Below are 19,349 nucleotides of genomic sequence, written 5' to 3'. Positions count from 1 at the left end.
CGGAGGTCCCTCGTAGAAGGGGATGTACTGTCATGGGTTTAACGTGACAGAGAAAAGCCAGAAGACCATAATGTCTGATTTCTTCTACTCCTGCACTGGTTAGAAGCACTTTACTTTAGTATTGAATGGTATAAATCTCTATTGGTAGTGTAGGAGTTAATCTGCTCAATTGATAGCTCCTGGGGAGATTAGGCTCTCAGATGTGCACTGTTAGACATGATCATCTCCTACATATATAAACTGGGATCTGGTTAGCACTCATTGTCAGAGATAGCTTTTGCTTCATGGCTGGAGTTTGTTATTGGTAGTTATTAGAGCAGGAGGTTGGTGGATTTATCTGTCACTGTGGCTAGGTTTTGAGTGTGTGATAATTCTCTTTCTTTTCCTACTTATGTTTAACTCTATCCTCCATTCCTCAGTTCATCCCTCTGTTATTTGTATGTTTGGTATTTTTTGTTACCCCTGTTTGTATTAACTTGTTAGTCTGGTTGATGTATTACGGTGCACTACTAGCCCCTCTCTTCCCTGGGTGAAGAAAGGGTACAGACTCAGGGCGGATTCAGGAGCTAAGGCAAGGTACGTGGCCCTAACATCTTCATCATCAGAAATAATCAGGGGAACAGGGCGAGCTAAGATTCCCCTAGCGATAGGGACAGGGAAGGAGCCCATGGTCCAGGGACACCTGACAACAGAGTTGTGACATAACGGACATAACGATTTTACCAATAACATTAGTGGAAACACGGTGATTGACCGAATTTTTCCAACTTTGAATAAAAATGCTCATGAAAGCGAACACAAATTCGAGTATCCAACATATGTACCAAATTTGAGATTGGCAAATGTTTTCCGAACAAGTTTGTTCTTCTCTACTCTCAGCCCCACATTCTACAAAGCCTTGTAGAGGAGTTTTCGAGCATACTGATTGTATTGGTTAAAGACCTGTAGGCGCACCACCAATCAATTAAATAAATCAAATGGCTGCAATATCAGTGACAGCTGCACTTGTGAAAGAGGAAAAAAGAACCACTGGACAATATGCACACCAACAAATACTATAGATAAAAAATGGAAACAACTTTATTGACAAATATTTTAAAACATATTTAAAACCATAGAAGTCCCACCCTCCAAATACATAAATGATAATCAGGGAGTAAAGAGACCTGTATAAATCATTCCCACAGTGTGTCCAGTATAGCACCAAATATACAGCCAGGTACAATGACTTGAATCATCAGGTTGTTTTAACATTTTTGTCAATAAAGTTGTTTCCATTTTCTTATCTATAGCATTTGTGGGTGTGCATATCCCCCAGTGGTTCTTTTTTGAATATTTTGTGTTTGAGTTTCAATTCCTGCTCAGTTACCAGTTCTCACGGATGTTGGTGACTGACATTTCTCTTGAAGCAACACGTTCCCCTCATTAACCCCAGCAATGCCGATTGTACATTGGAATTCTGTAGACTGTATATGATCGGATTTATTATGGGGATTATATTTGTATATATTATGCTAAAGACAGAATCCAGAACATCAGAGTAAGGTGGAATCAGATATCCTAGTATGCCTGCCCCATAGTACAGAGAGATGACAGTGATGTGAGATGAGCAGGTGGAGAAGGCTTTTTTTCTGGCGTCTTTTGACGGCATCTTGAAAATGACAGAGAAAATGTTAACATAAGAAATAAGAGTGCACATAAAGGGTGTAAATGCCAAGATCAACATTTCAATACCGGTTACTACAAAAAACATCAGTGTGCCCGTACAGGTGGTCTTTGTTAGCGATTTTAAATCACAGAAGAACTGGTGGATGAGGTTGGACTGACAGGAGGACATGTTCATAGCTGAGATTACAAATATTAAAGAGTTTAAGACAGCAGCCGCCCAAATCCCAATAGTTATCAGGAGGCAATTTCTCCGACTTAAGATCTGATGATAATGTAACGGGAGGCAGATGGCGACATATCGGTCATAAGCCATAATGAAGAGGAGAATTTCCTCGGCTGTCGTCACAGCTAATAGAAAGTACAACTGAGTATAACATTGTGAGAAGGAAACAATATGATTCCCGGATAATAACATGTGCAGTAATTTAGGAGCCGTGACCGATGTATAAAATATGTCTACAATGGATAAATTACAGATAAAGAGATACAATGGTTTATGTAACTGAACTTCCAGACATATGACTGTGATAATGGCGGAATTGATGAGAACTCCGAACAAATATATCAGGAAGAAGATAGTAGAAATTAATGGTTTATTCCTTGTTTCTCCAGAAAATGGCAAAATGTAAAAATATTTGACAGAAGTCTCATTCGTCATTAGTATTTTTTAATCTTTCTAGAAAAATTGCATAAAATGCTAAAATACAATATTAACCTAATTCAATATTGATTTTTACATGTAATATATGAAATATTCAAAAATGAAAAAACAAACAGACCAGTCATGTGGTCATCTCTAGTGATCCAATGGTTACTCCTTGTGAACCAGTCAGCTCGGTGCAGTCCTGCAAATTATTTTCTTGGTAAGCTGATTAATCAGAACAAATGCAATTTGGTTGGATAACCTTTGCAGGAAAGCAAAAATGTAATTCCTGTGTTGGGGATATAATTTGCATTATGCACACAATAAGCATTGCACATGCATATATAGTGTATAAACATGCACACAAGCATATATAACATATACATACACACATGGCATATGTATAAACAAAATTATTTGTTAAGATGATCAACTTTTTTTTACCCATTTATTACCCAATCCTCATTTAGCATGTCTAGTTGTAGCGGGACACCTGGCTCACAAGGTGATCTAGCCTCACCTGCACCACAGTAAAAACTCGCAACGCCTCCAAGCTTAGCTAGTATCCAGGCTTATGACAGCTTGGTCTCCACAGGGGGGTCATCTTGTGTACTGGTTCATCCAGTCCGAAAGGATTTCATAAAGAGTTTTAAGGAGAATATAGAATTACTGCACATCTTAGCTGTACACCAGTTCCTTTTTATAAGATCTCAGGAACGGTCTGAATGCTATCCAGGGTCTCCTTCCATTCTAGCACCCCAGGGTGGGGACATAGGCAGATCAGCTAGTAGAAGCCAGGTAGTAAACCATGTTTCATCTCCAAGCATAATGACAGCCAGACGAGATCTGATGGCGCTAGAACCGCCACCCTATGACCTTCAGTTGGGAAGTTGGGATCTTTCATACATTTTGAGAGTTTAAGCTTCAAATATCCAGGGAGGGGTGTAAGGACCAGCCTGGGGGTGGAAAAGGGTGTGACCAACCAAGGGGTTGAAGGCTTGTGTAAGGCCATAAGCTCGCTCTCTCTCATTGTCATGCTTGTTGTTCACTTCTAAAGGGGGTCACATCGTGTAATGTGTTGTAAGGAACTATAAAATCATGCTCCCTTGCTCGCATGGGTGAACATCAAACTGGTAAATACCATGTTTCATCTGCTTATACCGTTTGACAACCTCCTGTATTCTTATCTGATCATTGTATATGTACAATCTATGTGTGTATAGTGTTTTGTCTAGTTTGCCCTTAAGAAGATTAAAGATATTTATGCATATATTAATTTAACCTTGGGCTACTATTTTATCTCAATCCACGAATTCACACGTCAGTTTCTCGGTTTAACTGTTTATGCTACCGGGGCTAGTTTCAGTTAAAGGACCAGGCTTATATCTAACAAGGAATTTGTGGCAGCCCATACAGGCTGATAAGGCTCTGTTTCTCTTGTGCTAGTGAAGTGTACCTCTCAGGATGTCAGTGTTGAGAGAGAGTGTTGTGCGACAGGAACAGCTATGTGGGCCACGCTCTCTCACTCCCTGTGCCTTCCTGGGCTCATATAGACAGAGGGGTGCCTGTGTAAACCTGTGCCAAGCTGATCTTACATGTCCTGAAGGGGTGAAGGACATCACATTAGTGCAAGTGAGGAGACCATACTGCGTGATCCCTCTGTTGTAATAGTGATGTCAGGAGAGGTGGTGAATTGTGGATTTATCACAAGCACCATTTGCTGCAAAAACTGCTACAAGTCTTTTAGGGTCTCCACCAACTTTGCACATCTGAAGGCTGAAATTTTTGCCCATTCTTCTTTGCATACTTGCTTTAGGTCAGTGAGATTGGATGGAAGAGTCTGTGATTGGCAATATTTGAGTCTTGCCACAGATTCTCAATGGGATTTAGGTCTGGACTTTGGGTAATTCACACACAGGAATATTCTTTGATCTAAACAATTCCATTGTAGCTCTGACTATATGTTTATGGTTGTTGTACAGTGAGACAAACCTACTCCAGGCATTTAGGTCCAAAAGTTCCTCTTTGGTCTCGTCTGAACAGAGCATCAGCCAGTATGTGGAAGAAGATGTGTTTCATAAAACTAACATGGCACATCACCTTGAAAACACCATCCTTACCATCACACATGGTGGTCGCAGAATCATGCTGTGGGGAGGCTTTTCTTCAGCAGGACAGGGAAACTGATAAGAGTTGATGGGAAGATGGATGGTGCTAAACACAGGATAATCTTGGAGGGAAATCTGTTAGAAGCTGCAAAAGACTTGAGATTGCTGGTTTAGGTTCACCTTCCAGCAGGACAACATCCCTAAACATCTTATCACAGCTACAATGGATGGTTTAGATCAATTCATATGTGTGAACAGCCCAGTAACAGTCCATACCAAAATCCCATTGAGAATCTGTGGCAGGTTGTGAAAATTGTTGACCACAGATGTCTCCATCCACTCTCACTGAGAGAGCGAGTGTGCAAAGGAGAAGGGACAGAATGTCATATCTGGATGTGCAAAGCTTGTAGAGACAGACCCCAAGAGACTGCAGCAGTAATGACTCAGCGAGGCTGAATACAAATGCACCTCACACGCTTCAGTTTTATCTTTTTAAATGTTTAAAAAACCTTGTGCCATTTCCTTTAGACTTCAGAAATACTTGTGTTAACATCACATGAAGTCCCAATAAAAGATATTTATGCTTGTGGGAGTAACATGAAAAAATGGTGAAAAGTTTACGTAGTATGAATATTTTTTCAAAGAACTATAGATTAATGGGAAAAAAATAATATCAGGCTGATGGAGATCCAACTCACCATAACCTTAAGAATTAGCTGATTGCAGGGGCAGCGGATCGGGATGCTTCCTTTTTATTCATTACCAGACGCAGCTCAGTACTTTCTCAATTCTGTGTAATAAAATTATCTAATACAAAATAGTAAAAGTGTTTAAAAAGCTATGAAAATAAATAAAATCTCTAGATCTTTAGTTTTTACAATGTAATAGTGATCAAAGGGTTTAATTTAAGAGTGAAGTTCTAATTATATCTCTATATGTAATTTTCTGCCTGGTTGATGTTCCTTCCTCTATACATTTGAGAATACGCAAATAATTTCTGCTCAGTTACAGGAAAAAAAAAAAGAAAACCAGTAAAATAAAACAAAGACTTAACAGGTAAAGAAACTGCAGTATTGTATTTTACTAAACATGTTTTCCTGCTTATTTTAGATGATTATTTCAGGCTTACATTTCATTTATTTACAATCTTAAAGTCATGACAATGTCCCAAGGAGACATCATTACTGAGTAGATGTTTAATTTTTGCATTATGAAAAAAATAATAATTTTCTCAAATGTAAATAGTAAAAAATAAGAACACAAAATAAACATAAAATGAAGTGACATATCAAGAAAGTAAAAGCTAAGCAGTTTGCTAAATGTTCAGTTCATGTATAACAATTTCTATCAGAATTTATTTCCCAGTAAGGAATGAGTTTTCTGATTCTTTCAGTACAAAACTTCATAAAAACAAGAAATTCACAGTCGAAATGTCATTGTCTGCTCGACTTACCGGTATTGTCACCGAGGGCTTGTCCTGATGGGAAATTCTCTACTGGTTCAGAACGGAGCGATGCAGGAGATTTATAGTGTGTTGGGACAATCCGGTCTGATCATCATGAATTCATAATTACTCAAGAGAAAAAAGGTGTTTAACATCACGTCACCGCGTCTCCTGGGCCCTGAGATAATATTTTTACTAAAATCAATTTTCGACAATTTTAGTTTTACATTCTATAAATATAATATTTGAAATTGACTTTTAGATTTGGGTTTCAGGTTTGACAAATAAAACAATGTTCCATGAAGAGTGAGGCAGGTTCTGCTTTTTTTAGATTAGTTTTAGTTCAAGTTATATACATGAAATAATTATGCATCCAATACTAGAATTCATCATAAAAAGGAAAATTTCTTTAGAGACCTTTCCCTAATAATTTTTTGGGGGGCTTTGGTTCTTCTAATGAGGGTCCTCCCTTCTTATTAACAGAGGAGGGTCCTCTTATAGAGATTCAATGTTGGGGATACCTCTCTAAAGAAATTATCCTTTTTATGATGAATTCTAGTATTGGATGCATACTTACTTCATGTATATAACTTTCTATGTCTGTTGATTTCTTGTATCTATATCTCATTATAGTCACTGATGAAGGTCGCTATATGACCGAAACGTCTGCTACACTGTATGTACTATATTTCGGACTGCATTAAAAAATTGCCCATTTCATCCGTTGAGTGCCAAGTTTCATTTTACTAAGTAGACTTTTCTCTTATGCTTTTTTCTCTGGCCACTTGCCTTGCTCTCACACAACTCTCCTCAATTGAATGTTCTTACTCTCACTCCCCACATTCTGCAAAGCCTTGTGTCATGTCGGACACTATTCACACCACAGCGTCCGGCAGGCAGCTGTAGTTCCATCTCCGTCCACTATAGCCTCAGTGGCGCCGGCTTGATTTTACTCAGGTTATCTGGGGTTAATCTAGCTGGAAATCAGGTGGGATGTTTGGTCACGCCCACGGTCTTTAAATAGTCGTGCTGGCCTGTGGGCGTCGCCGATTATAGCTTGTGTTTTATGCCAAGTGGTTCTGGTCTGGAGAGGAGGTGTTGGAGAGAGAAATTCATATCTGGTGGCGTATGATCCATTGTTACCTTTTCGCCTTCCTATATTTGTGCTTTGTTTTGCCCTGTTCACATTACAGTATTGTCCTGTGTGTTTGCGGCGCGGTGTGGTTTAAGTTCTCCCTGTCTGTCATTACTGTGTGGGCTTTGGTGGTTTGACAACTCACTGGGTGGAGGGTTCAGCTTAGGGCTGAGCAGGAGATAAGGAAAGGTTGGAGGCTCAGGCATTTGCACCATTAGCAAAAACCCTGGGTTGAGGGTCAGACAGGGTTTTCCCTAGTTTGAGGGACTCCGCAGGGGCCCTGGGTATTTCAGCCTCCTTTGACCTAAGCCCCGCATAACATTATAATCGGCCCAACATTTTTCCATGAATTCCATGACTTCCATAAACCCCCAGTTGGCGGCGCTGTACTTACAGGTCACCGAGTTGAAGGGGGCAGTTCAGCAGCAGGGCCTGGTTGTAGCTAATGTGCAAGCGGCTTCTGCTGGTGCAGGTGCAGAGCCTAAGATTCCACTGCCTGAACGATTTTCTGGGGAACGCAGCAAATTTGTTATCTTTCGGGAGGCCTGCAAGTTATACTTTCGCATGCGCCCGGTCTCCTCAGGTAATGAGGCTCAGCGGGTGGGTCTGGTGTTATCATTACAGAGTGGGGACCCCCAAGCATGGGCGTTTTCCTTACCAGCCGACTCTGCTACGTTTCATTTGGTTGAGAATGTTTTTTCAGCACTCGGGCTCATTTATAATGATCCCGACAGATTGGCGTTGGCGGAATCTAAAATCCGCGCCCTCCGTCAGGGGGAACGTATGGCGGAAGACTATTGTTCAGAATTTCGCCGTTGGGCAGTAGACACACAGTGGAACGACCCAGCGCTGCGGAGTCAGTTTATTCATGGGGTTTCAGAAAGAGTTAAACAGGCCCTCCTGATGTATGAGACTCCTGCATCGTTAGAGTCTGCCATGAGTTTGGTTATTCGTGTTGATCGCCGTTTGCGTCAAGGGGCGCAGGAGACGCTGCCCCTGGGGGAAAGCAGGGGTGCAAGTGTGGTTGCTGCAGGTGAGCCCACGGAACCTATGCAAATCGCTGGGGTATCACGTGCAGCGTCGCATTCCTGGGTTCAGGAAGCATGGAGCATGTTTTTACTGTGGTAAAAGAGATCATTATGTAAATGCTTGTCCTGTGCTACCAAAGAAAGTCGCACCGGCGGAAAACTGGTAAGCTCAGAGGGTATGGAGGAGGCCCAACTGAGCGTATGCATATCCTCCATGATGGTATCTCAATGTATGCTCCCTGCCAGGGTTATTATTGCGGGCAGAGAGCTACCCATATCAGTGTTTGTGGATAGCGGTTCCACCACCAATCTCATGGGTGAGGAGTTTGCACGCATGGCAGGTTTTAAGATCGAAAAACTCCCTCATCCTATTCGCGTGGTTACCATTAATGCCGCTCCCCTCCCACAGGGGGAGATTACGGAGTTTGTAGCTGAGGTTAAACTCCACATTGGGGTCCTACATCCTGAGTGGGTTACATGTAGGGTACTCAATAATCTCCCAGCACAAATGGTCCTGGGTTTTCCATGGTTGTCCAAGCACAACCCGGTGATTGACTGGAGAACCCAGGACATAGTCCAGTGGAGCGGTTTCTGCCAGGAAAATTGCTTGACCACATGTGTGTCCGCCGTGAAGTCCAGCCTTCGGGAGGCATTGCTGGATTTTGTGGACGTATTCTCTGAGAGGGGTTGCTCAGAACTACCTCCACATCGAGCCTATGACTGTGAGATTAGGTTAAAACCCGGGGCTAAATTGCCAAAGGCGAGGATGTTTAGTATTTCTGGTCTGGAGAGACAAACTCTTAAAGACTACATCGCTGAGAGTTTAAGTAAAGGGCACATCCGGCCTTCATCCTCACCTGTAGCAGTGGGGTTTTTCTTCATTAAGAAAAAAGATGGGGGGTTACGCCCGTGTCTGGATTTCCGGGAGTTAAACCAGATTACGGTCTGTGATCCCTACCCGATGCCTCTGATCCCTGATTTGTTCAACCAGGTGGCTGGCGCGAAGTGGTTTTCCAAACTTGACCTCAGGGGGGCATATAACCTCATAAGGGTCCGTCAGGGGGATGAGTGGAAGACGGCATTTAATACCCCTGAGGGTCATTTTGAAAGGCTAGTTATGCCATTTGGGTTGACAACCGCACCTGCTGTTTTCCAACATTTCATAAATGATGTATTCGCTCATGTGCTGGGGAAATTTGTGAATGTGTACCTGGATGATATCCTCATTTATTCGAGCGACCAGGACACTCATTTAGAGCATGTCAGGCAGGTGTTATAGTTGCTCCGTGAGAATAAGCTCTATGCTAAGCTTGAAAAATGCATATTTTTTGTTCAGGAGTTGCCTTTTTTGGGATATATTGTATCAGCCGCAGGGTTTAAAATGGACGCCGCAAAGGTGCAAGCAGTGCTGCGATGGGAACGGCCTGATAATCTAAAAGCGCTCCAGCGGTTCCTTGGGTTTGCCAACTATTATAGGAAGTTTATTAAGAATTTCTCTACTATAGCCAAACCGCTCACGGACATGACGAAAAAAGGTACCAATCTCGCTATCTGGTCTGAGGATGCGGTGCGTGCATTTGAGCTTCTGAAGAACCGTTTTGCTTCAGCCCCCATTCTGGTGCAACCGGACGTATCTAAACCTTTTACGGTGGAGGTCGATGTGTCTGAGGTGGGAGTGGGGGCAGTACTGTCACAGGGCTCGTCCTTGAGCAATATGCGTCCATGCGCCTACTTCTCCAAGAAGCTGTCGCCTGCCGAACGGAATTACGACATTGGCAACAGGGAGTTGTTGGCCATCAAATTGGCTTTTGAGGAATGGCGACACTTCCTGGAGGGGGCGGCCCACCAGGTCACAGTCATCACCGACCATAAAAACCTGCTCTATCTGGAGTCGGCCAAGCGTCTGTCTCCCAGGCAGGCTCGCTGGGCATTGTTTTTTACACGTTTTAACTTTCTGGTGACTTACCGTCCTGGGGCTAAAAACACCAAGGCGGATGCCTTGTCCAGGTGTTTTCCGGGGGGAGAACCTCGGGAGGATCCGGTACCCATCCTCCAGGAAGGTGTAGTGGTTTCGGCTCTCACGACTGAGGTAGAGGCGGAGATTGCCGAGGCCCAGGAGGAGGTACCGCCAGGACTTCCCGCTAATAAGTCGTTCGTACCCCTTCATCTTCGTCTTAAAGTGTTGGGGGAACACCACGACTCTGTCCTGGCCGGTCATCCAGGGGTTAGGGGCACCTTGGAACTGGTATCGCGCCGCTTCTGGTGGCCAAAAATCCGGCAGGACGTGGTCTCGTACGTGACAGCTTGCATCACGTGCGCCAGGGCCAAGTCGTCCAGAACCCGTCCTGCTGGCACACTACAGCCTCTGGGGATACCTAGTAGGCCATGGACAGAAATCTCCATGGACTTTATCACGGACTTGCCTGCCTCGGCGGGGAACACGGTCATCCTGGTGGTGGTTGATCGATTTTCGAAGATGGCGCATTTTGTGTCGTTGCCTTCCTTGCCCAACGCGAAGACGTTGGCTCAGGTCTTTGTGCAGGAGGTGGTCAGATTGCACGGAGTTCCGTCGGACATAGTGTCTGATAGGGGTACCCAGTTTGTGGTGAAGTTTTGGAAAGCTTTTTGCTCACAATTGGGGATCAAGTTGTCTCATTCGTCGGCGTTTCATCCGCAGTCAAATGGTCAAACTGAGCGCATGAACCAAAATCTGGAGCAATATTTGCGATGTTTTGTGTCTGACAACCAAGAGGAGTGGTCGACGTTCCTTCCCTTGGCCGAGTTCGCATTAAATAATCACCGCCAAGAATCATCGGGAGAGTCTCCATTCTTTTGTGTTTATGGGCACCATCCTCAATTTTGTACCTTGCGTCAGGGGGCTCTGGGGGCGTCCCAGAGGAGGACCGGTTAGGAGTTCAACTATCATCGGTCTGGAGGAGTGTGAAACAGCGATTGCTGAGCATGAGTGCAAGGTACAAACGTGTGGCTGACACTAGACGCGTGCCAGGTCCGGGCCTGTGTGTGGGTGATTGGGTGTGGTTAGCTACTAAAAACATAAAACTCAAAATTCCATCATTGAAATTGGGTCCAAGGTTTATTGGCCCTTTTTAGATTGCTGCCATCATTAACCCGGTTGCTTATCGGTTGGAACTTCCTGCGGTATACAGGATACACAACGTGTTTCACAGGGCTTTATTGAAAAAGGTGGTAGGCTCTGTGGACACGACACTGATGCCACCTCCAGTCATGGTGGATGGCGATTTAGAGTTTGAAGTCTCCAAGGTGGTGGACTCTCGAGTACTGCGCCGTTCTCTTCAGTATTTGGTACACTGGCGGGGGTATGGTCCGGAGGAGAGGTCTTGGGTACCAGCCTCGGACGTACAAGCAGATCGGCTGGTCAGTTCCTTTCACCGCCGTCATCTGGACAAGCCGGGTCCTATGAGTCTTGAGGGCCCTGGGGTTCCTTGTAGAAGACGGGGTACTGTCATGTCGGACGCTATTCACACCACAGCGTCCGGCAGGCAGCGGTAGTTCCATCTCCGTCCACTATAGCCTCAGTGGCGCCGGCTTGATTTTACTCAGGTTATCTGGGGTTAATCTAGCTGGAAATCAGGTGGGATGTTTGGTCACGCCCACGGTCTTTAAATAGTCGTGCTGGCCTGTGGGCGTCGCCGATTATAGCTTGTGTTTTATGCCAAGTGGTTCCGGTCTGGAGAGGAGGTGTTGGAGAGAGAAATTCATATCTGGTGACGTATGATCCGTTGTTACCTTTTCGCCTTCCTATATTTGTGCCTTGTTTTACCCTGTTCACATTACAGTATTGTCCTGTGTGTTTGCGGCGTGGTGTGGTTTAAGTTCTCCCTGTCTGTCATTACTGTGTGGGCTTTGGTGGTTTGACAACTCACTGGGTGGAGGGTTCAGCTTAGGGCTGAGCAGGAGATAAGGAAAGGTTGGAGGCTCAGGCATTTGCACCATTAGCAAAAACCCTGGGTTGAGGGTCAGACAGGGTTTTCCCTAGTTTGAAGGACTCCGCAGGGGCCCTGGGTATTTCAGCCTCCTTTGACCTAAGCCCCGCATAACACCTTGTTGGCATCTAGAGATGAGCGAACTTGTTTGGAAAACATTCGCTAACCTCGAATTCGGCACTAATGTAACAAAGTCGGATTCATGTTTGGTGTTACCAAGTATTTTTTCTCAAAGTCAGCAAAACTCGGTCAAAGATAAGCAATTGTTCACGTTTCCACCAATGCTTTTGCTTTGACTTTGTCTAGGATAGTGGAGAATTATGATGAGTGGGGGACGAGACATGTTTTATGAGGGAGTGTCTATGTCAGAGGAGTGGCAAAGTGTAATTTTTTTCATTTTCTTTCTAATAACTTAATGTGTGTACATTCTGGCAGCCAATCAAGGCACAGAAACCATCCACAATGTCATGACACAAGGTCTTCGGTGATTGGCTGCCGAAATCGCATATCCATCTTCATATAAAAAGTAGACACTGGCACCATTTTCTCAGTCTAACAGTGCAGAGAGGCTGCTGCTGCTGCTGCAAGTGAACTTGTAATTTAGTTAGATAAGATCCTGTTCTGGTAAAAACGATCTTCCAGCATCTAACTAGATTGTGCTAGAACAGTGTTGCAGTCAAGAAATCCAAATCATTTGGGCTAAAACTGTGTTGCCATGAGGAATCAAGAGGCCCTATTTGCTCATCAAAATCATTAGTCCTAATATTGTGGTTCAGCCAGGAGGTCCTATTTGGTTATTCAAATAGTTTGGGATAAAACTGTGTTGCAGTGAGGAATTAGGAGGCAATATTTGCTCATCAAAATCATTAGTGACTCACAGGTCATTGAGTGGAAGAACAGAGAGAATGGCGATGAGGTTGTAGATCCCACTTTGTGTGAGCCCAAAGGCACACAGCTGCGTTGCTCAGCAGAGGACATGGAGGAGGAAGATTAGGAGGTTAAATTGCAGCTTACTGCACAGACACAGAGTGATGCAACCATGACAATCACTGCGTGCTCAGCCACAGCTATGGCTATAGTCAGCACCGGTCATAAGTCTTCAGCTTGCAAGGATGCCAAGGGTTTCCTAGCCTGTTATCTGACAAATTTGCAAAAAAAGTTCAGCAAAGGCAAAGAGCACAATAATTTGACTACTACATGCATGAACCAGCACATGAACGATCAATATGCCTTTGTTTGGGAATCTCACTGTGCTGAAATGTGGACTAGCGATCCTCGACAACTACTGGCTGTCCCATCAACCACATCTGCTGCTTCTTCCTCCTCCGTCACCATGCCATGTCTTTTCACACAGGTCTCTAGTCACTTAAACTCCACTTGTTTACCCCCTACAGTCAGGGTGAGTGAGAGGCTGTCATCTGCTATGGAAGTGGAAGTGGAAATTAATGCTGTTTTGTGTCACCTAGTACAACGCATCTTTCTCAATCCATCATAACATATCCATCTGTACCTCACTCACAGTCCAGCAGTTTGTCCTATTCTCTGTACTCCACTCTCTCTCAGCACAACAGCCAGCCCTCGGACCCACAGTTGTGATCACATAAAAGAATGATTCCTCCTACACATGTCAAAGCTAAGAGATTGAACTCCGCCATCTCCAATCTGTTGGCTACAGAAGTGCTGCCTTTCTGTCTGGTGGATACTGATGGTTTCAGAAGGTTGATGGTCATCACAGTCCCCCAGTACCAGTTGCCCAGTAACCATTATTTCTCTAAGTAAGCTGTGCCTGCACCATACCTGCTTGTTGCAGACAAAATATTCCATTCCCTGAAAAAATCTATGTCTATCAGGATGAATTTCAACACTGACACCTGGACGAACAAACATGGGCAGGGATGTTGCATCTCATTGACTGGGCACTGGGTGATTATGGTGGCTGTTTGGGCAGGTGGTCATGGGGCTGCTCCACAAGTCTTGGAATCCCCAAGGCTTGTGGGACAAGTCTCTGTATCTAACAGTTCGTCCAATGCTTATAGCTCCTCTACCTTCTATAGGACCTCCAACTACACTGTCAACCTCTCCCTTAATCAGAAATGAGTTCCAACAGTGCAGTTAGAATCCCCCTCATCTTCATACTCAAGGTTCACCACATTAAAGCAGTGTTTAAATTAATACTCCTTGGAGATTGCAGTTCAAGAGTTGTGGACAGCTATCCTGGCCGAGTTACAGCAATGGCTGTCTCCATTGAACCTGGAGCTCGGGAAGGCCATGTGCAATAATGATGCAAACCTCATGGTGGTCCTACACAGGAACAAGCTCACACAAGTGCCTTGCATGGCTCACGTCCTCAACCTGGTTGTACAGCAATTTCTCTGCCACTATCCCAGCCTGAATGCCCTGCTGCAAAAATCACGGTTGCTGTGTGCTCACTTCCACTGATTGCACCCTTACATTGCTATAGAGGTGTTTCGGTCTACCAGTTAAGTGATTTGCGATGTTTTGACACGGTGGAATTCAACTTTGCACATGTTGTAGGAACTGTGGCAGCAGCAAAGAGCCCTGGTGCAGTTTATTCTTTTGGATAGCCTGAGTCAACACAGTACGGACGTGGTTAAAATCACTCTTGCGGAGTGGGCACAGATGAAGGACCTCTGCACCCTTGTGCAAAGTTTTGAAATGGCTACTAAGATGGTTAGCACTGATTAGCATCACTATTTCGGTCATCTACATGCTAGAGCACACTTTAAAGAGTCTGCTTGAGCAGGTGGTGGTTCCAAGAGGAAGAGGTGGAAGTATAGAAGAATGCGGTTGGTATCACAGTATCTGAAATTTCAGGACTGTCATCGCACAAGCGGGTGCCATGGGAGGGTGGCTTACAGCGATCGATGGGAGCTATGGGTTCCAGACTAACTGTTAATTAAGGTGCAGGAGCCAAGGAACGAATGGAGGAGGATGAGGTGATGAATGCACAACAGTCAGGAAAGGAAGAGGATAATGATCCCTGTTATGATTGAGTCACCAGAGGAGGAAAAAACAAAAACAAAGGCTAAGTCCAGAAAACCAGAGAGGTTGGTAACTAGCGGACCGCAGACCCCTAATCCTGTACACCACAACTAACAGTAGCCGTGGGGGGTTCCTACGATGCCCTAGACCCCTCGTCACAGCCGGACGACTACATAAGCCTAAAGAAAGAAAGGGGAAATCTAAACTGCCCCAGAGCAGACCCCAAAGCAATAGACAGCCCCAACATGTATTGTCGGTGAAAACAGATGAAAACACAAACACAGACAGAAAGACAGGCTGAGCAAATGATGGGGCCCATCTAACTAGATAGGACAGGACAGAAAAGATGCTGGCTGCGATCCGCGAAAAACCCTATCAAAATAAATCAAGTCCAACACGTCTGATAGAAAAGGCCCTGAAGTCACTAGACTTCAAAATCACTATATCAGCACTCAGGTATATTCTGAAGACAGAGCAAAAAGATCTACTGATCAGTGACAAAAATGGAGTTCAGCCCGTCCCAACCAGGGCAGGCTGAAAACAAACACTAAGAGAGCAGACAATATCTCAAGGAAAAATAGCAGAGCAAAAACTTATCTTTTAGCAGACAGGAACTGAACTGGATACCAGAGCTCAGAGCAGAAAGGATCACCAGCAACCCTGCAGGGCGTCAGCTGACTTATATCCACTCAGAAATTCCAGATGTCCAATCACACTCTATCTGATCCGATGACAGGTTCTTCCCATCCAGATCACTTTCACCACCTCCTTTCACCAGCAGAGGGAGTGTTATGATTGAGTGACCGTAGGAGGCAGACACAAAAATAGAAGCTATGTCCAGAAAACCAGAGGAGCTGGCAACTATCCGATTGCAGACCCCTGAACCTATCAACACAACTAGCAGTAGCCGTGGGGGGTACCTACGGTGCCCTAGACCCCTCGAACACAGCCGGAGGACTATATAGCCTAAAGATAGAAAGGGAAATCTAAACTGCCCCAGAGCAGACCCCAAAGTAAAAGGCAGCCCCCAACATATAATGACGGTGAAGCAAGATGAAAAAACACTGACACAGATAGAAAGATAGGCTGAGCAAACGTTGGGGCCCAATCTAATCTAAACAGGAAAGGAAAGGAAAGCTGCTTTCTGCAATCGGCAAAAAACCCTATCAAAAACATAGGCCAGCAAGCTGAAATGGAAAAAGACCCTGAAGCAACTAAGCTTCAAAACTAAATCAGCACTCTGGTATTTTCAGGAGACAGAGCTAAGGAGTTCAGCTCACCCCAGCAGGGAATGGCTGAAATCCAGAAAAAACAAAGCAAGGCACAAATGCAAAAAGCCAGGAGGAAAACTTAGCTTTAGCAGAGCAGGAATTCAGACTGGACTCCAAGGATACCACAGAGAAATCACCCGCAGGGAGAATGGGCGTATGCAGCCTTATATCCAGTCTGTGACTCCACTCAGCCAGTCATCATCACCAATCTCAGGTGTCTGATAATCAGACTCACTACCTCTCCTTACCAGAAGAGAGAGTTCCTCGGGCCTCAGTGATGAAGGGGAAAATGAACTCACAACAGGGAGTTCCTCAGACATCAGAGGTGAAGGAAAAAATGAACTCATAACAGATCCCCTATCTGTTGTCTGTAGTTGGCGGTAGGGGATGCAAGAAGCAACCTTAAGTGTTACCCCACCACCAACACACCATGGACTTGGACCTCATGGAAGCACCCAACAAATGACTACATATTCTTAGGGTTACAAATAGTACTGATTACTGGGTTGCCACTCTGTTAGATCCATGGTTCAAGAGTAAGTTTAGCCAGATGCTTCCCCTCTGGAAAGGGACTTGTGCATGCTGGAGTATCAAAAGACACTTGCAGAAAATCTTAAGAGTGGTTTTCCCCAAGACAGCAGTGAGGCACACAGTGTGCATCCCAGTTGTAGACATTCAACCTCGGGAACATCAAGGTGTCATTGCAGACACATTATCAGCAGCAGTGTAAATGGCATAAGCAGTTTCTGTAAGTCGTTGCACACATTTTTTTGATCAGCCCATGCACCAGCAGAACAGAGCACAAGTCTGACACATGGTGAGAGGATGGTTCAAGAGTATCTGGAGCTCAATATCAATTAGATTGGGTGTTTGGACCCTTTTGCATTTTGGTCTTCAAAAATGGAAGAGTGGCCTGAGCTTGCCTGTCACACCTTGGAGGTTTTGTCATGCCCAGCAGCCAGCTTTCTTTCAAAAAGTGTCTTCAGTGCTGCTGCTGGTGTCATGACTCATGATAGATAAGTGCATCCGGCAGTCTCCTGAAAGTGTAGACCGCCTAACTTTCATAAAAATGAACAATTCATAGATCTCCAATAATTTTTACACCCCAGTTGCAGACTTGGCGAATTAGGTGATGGTGTAGTTTTTAGTGTCATGCATTGATCTCACATTATTCCAGTCTGTGCCACCTTTGTGGTGTCTTCTGTGTCTGCTGTTGCTCCTACTGCGGATATTACAAACAATTTTTTGAAATGTGAAGACTCCAAGTTGGGTCTCTATCTGGTGGGTTGCCTGTAGTGGAAGGTGTGTCAGAGGCTTGTTATACTGTTTCTACTCTGTGGAAATTGATACCAGTTTAGTGGTGTGTGAGTATAATTTTTTTAAATGTGTAAACTCGAAGTTGGGTCTCCATCTGGTGGGTTGCCTGTGTAAGTAGGGTTCAAAGACAGGCCTGCATTTTCTTTCAGTCAACTACCTGTGTTACTTTACTTACATTTTTCTATCAATAGTACTGTATGAAACTTATGCTTGCGCCATCTGAGTCTGGGTGGAAAAAAATTGTAGGTGTTGCATGAGGCATCAGGTCTCCCAGCTAAGAAGTTTTACAGCACTGCCTTAACCATCAGGTCCTCATTGAAACTTCAATTCCAAGCTGTAAATGCAGGGCCAGACCCTGATACCTCTTGTATGGCCAATGGCTGACTGCTACTGTGGCATTTGTAAATTTCTACTGTGGGTCAATTGATGCCACTTTTCATGGTGTTTGCCTCTTCTTTTAGTTGTTTGGGAAGCTTTTTGTGACCCTTAATGTGTTGTGTACATGTTTGGTTTTATCTCCCATTGAATCTAATGAGGTTTGGGTATGTTCGGTGAACTGTTCAGTGAACAGCTAAACAATTGGCGAATTGAAATGAACCAAACCTTGAATGGTTCGCTCATCTCTAGTTGTTACTTCATTTCTCTGAAAAAATGTTAGTGGTGCAGACTGTTCATTTCTGGCTTGGGTTTTCTATGTGGCCCACAGCCACAGATTCTAGTTAAAACACTTCAGTAAAGGGTTTGGGTGTGTCAGGTACAGGATCAGCGTTAGTCTGGTGTTTGGAGCAGTACAGAGCAGAAGGCTCTGCAACACTCCACCTGTGTGGGGCAACACAAGTCAGCAAAGCCAAACAAGTAAGGCAGCTGAGAAGCCTGGCACCCACATCGTACCCAGCAGTGCAGTCACCCATGGCAACTGGTCAGAGAAGGAATGGGGTGTTTTTAGTGACCGTAAACAAGTGGATATGGTTCCTGGCTGTGATCCGGAGGATATTGTGTACTGTGTAGTGCTGTGAGTAGAACATTAGCACATCAGTGCAGTCACCCATGGCAATGGGTCAGAGGTGGACTGGCGTGTTTAGTGACTGTAATCCAGAGGATTTGTTTCCTGGCTGCGAACCAGTGGATATCGTGTGCTGTGTTTTGCTGTGTTGAATATTAAAGAGGCGTTTTGATTTGAACTTTGCTGGGTCACTGCCATATCACTGCATAGTGTGCTACCGTTGCACTACACCCTTTACCTTCAAAGCCAGTTAAGGCCTTCTTCACAAAGTCCCATTTTTCAATTCTGACATGTATCATTTTGTGTGATAATAAGTTTGGAAAGAAAGCTTCTTCCAATCCCAGTGAATCTGGATTTTTCAGTGATATTTTGTACTTCATGGTAGTAGCAAACTTCAGTTGGTAAAATTTGTGCATATTTATGAAAATATTTAAAATTTTGGGAAAATTTTGAAGAATTGGTTTCAAATTTTAAATTGTTATGTCTTTAAATAAATATTCATGACACTTACAATAATAACAAATAACATATCCCATATGTCTACTTTCCATTGGTTGGAATAATCTCTAATAGGTTTTTTTTATTTTTTTTGTTTTACAGGGTAAGGAGAAATAAAAGTTTGGTTGCAATTTTTAAAAAAATGTACTCAATTTTTTTTATTCTATTCGGGCTTTTAAGGGGAATATATGCCAGAAAACCTCAAAACTGATATTATTTTAAAATTTATAACACTTGAAGTATTCAAATCCACCTTTAAGTTTGCT

General features: G+C 44.0%; 1 protein-coding gene across 1 annotated transcript; it reads right to left on the bottom strand.

Annotated features, from left to right (window-relative positions):
* Positions 1–1,375: 1,375 nt before the first annotated feature.
* LOC141069280 (olfactory receptor 1G1-like) lies at positions 1,376–2,326 on the bottom strand. Its single transcript, XM_073558734.1, has one exon. The coding sequence runs from the start codon at positions 2,324–2,326 to the stop codon at positions 1,376–1,378; it is 951 nt and encodes a 316-aa protein (XP_073414835.1).
* Between the last annotated feature and the right edge of the window lie 17,023 nt (positions 2,327–19,349).

The sequence above is a fragment of the Dendrobates tinctorius genome, unplaced genomic scaffold (genome assembly GCF_039654945.1).
Source record: "Dendrobates tinctorius isolate UK_male_01 unplaced genomic scaffold, ASM3965494v1 ptg000257l, whole genome shotgun sequence".
NCBI lineage: Eukaryota > Metazoa > Chordata > Amphibia > Anura > Dendrobatidae > Dendrobates > Dendrobates tinctorius.
This window is presented reverse-complemented; position numbering and strand designations above follow the sequence as displayed.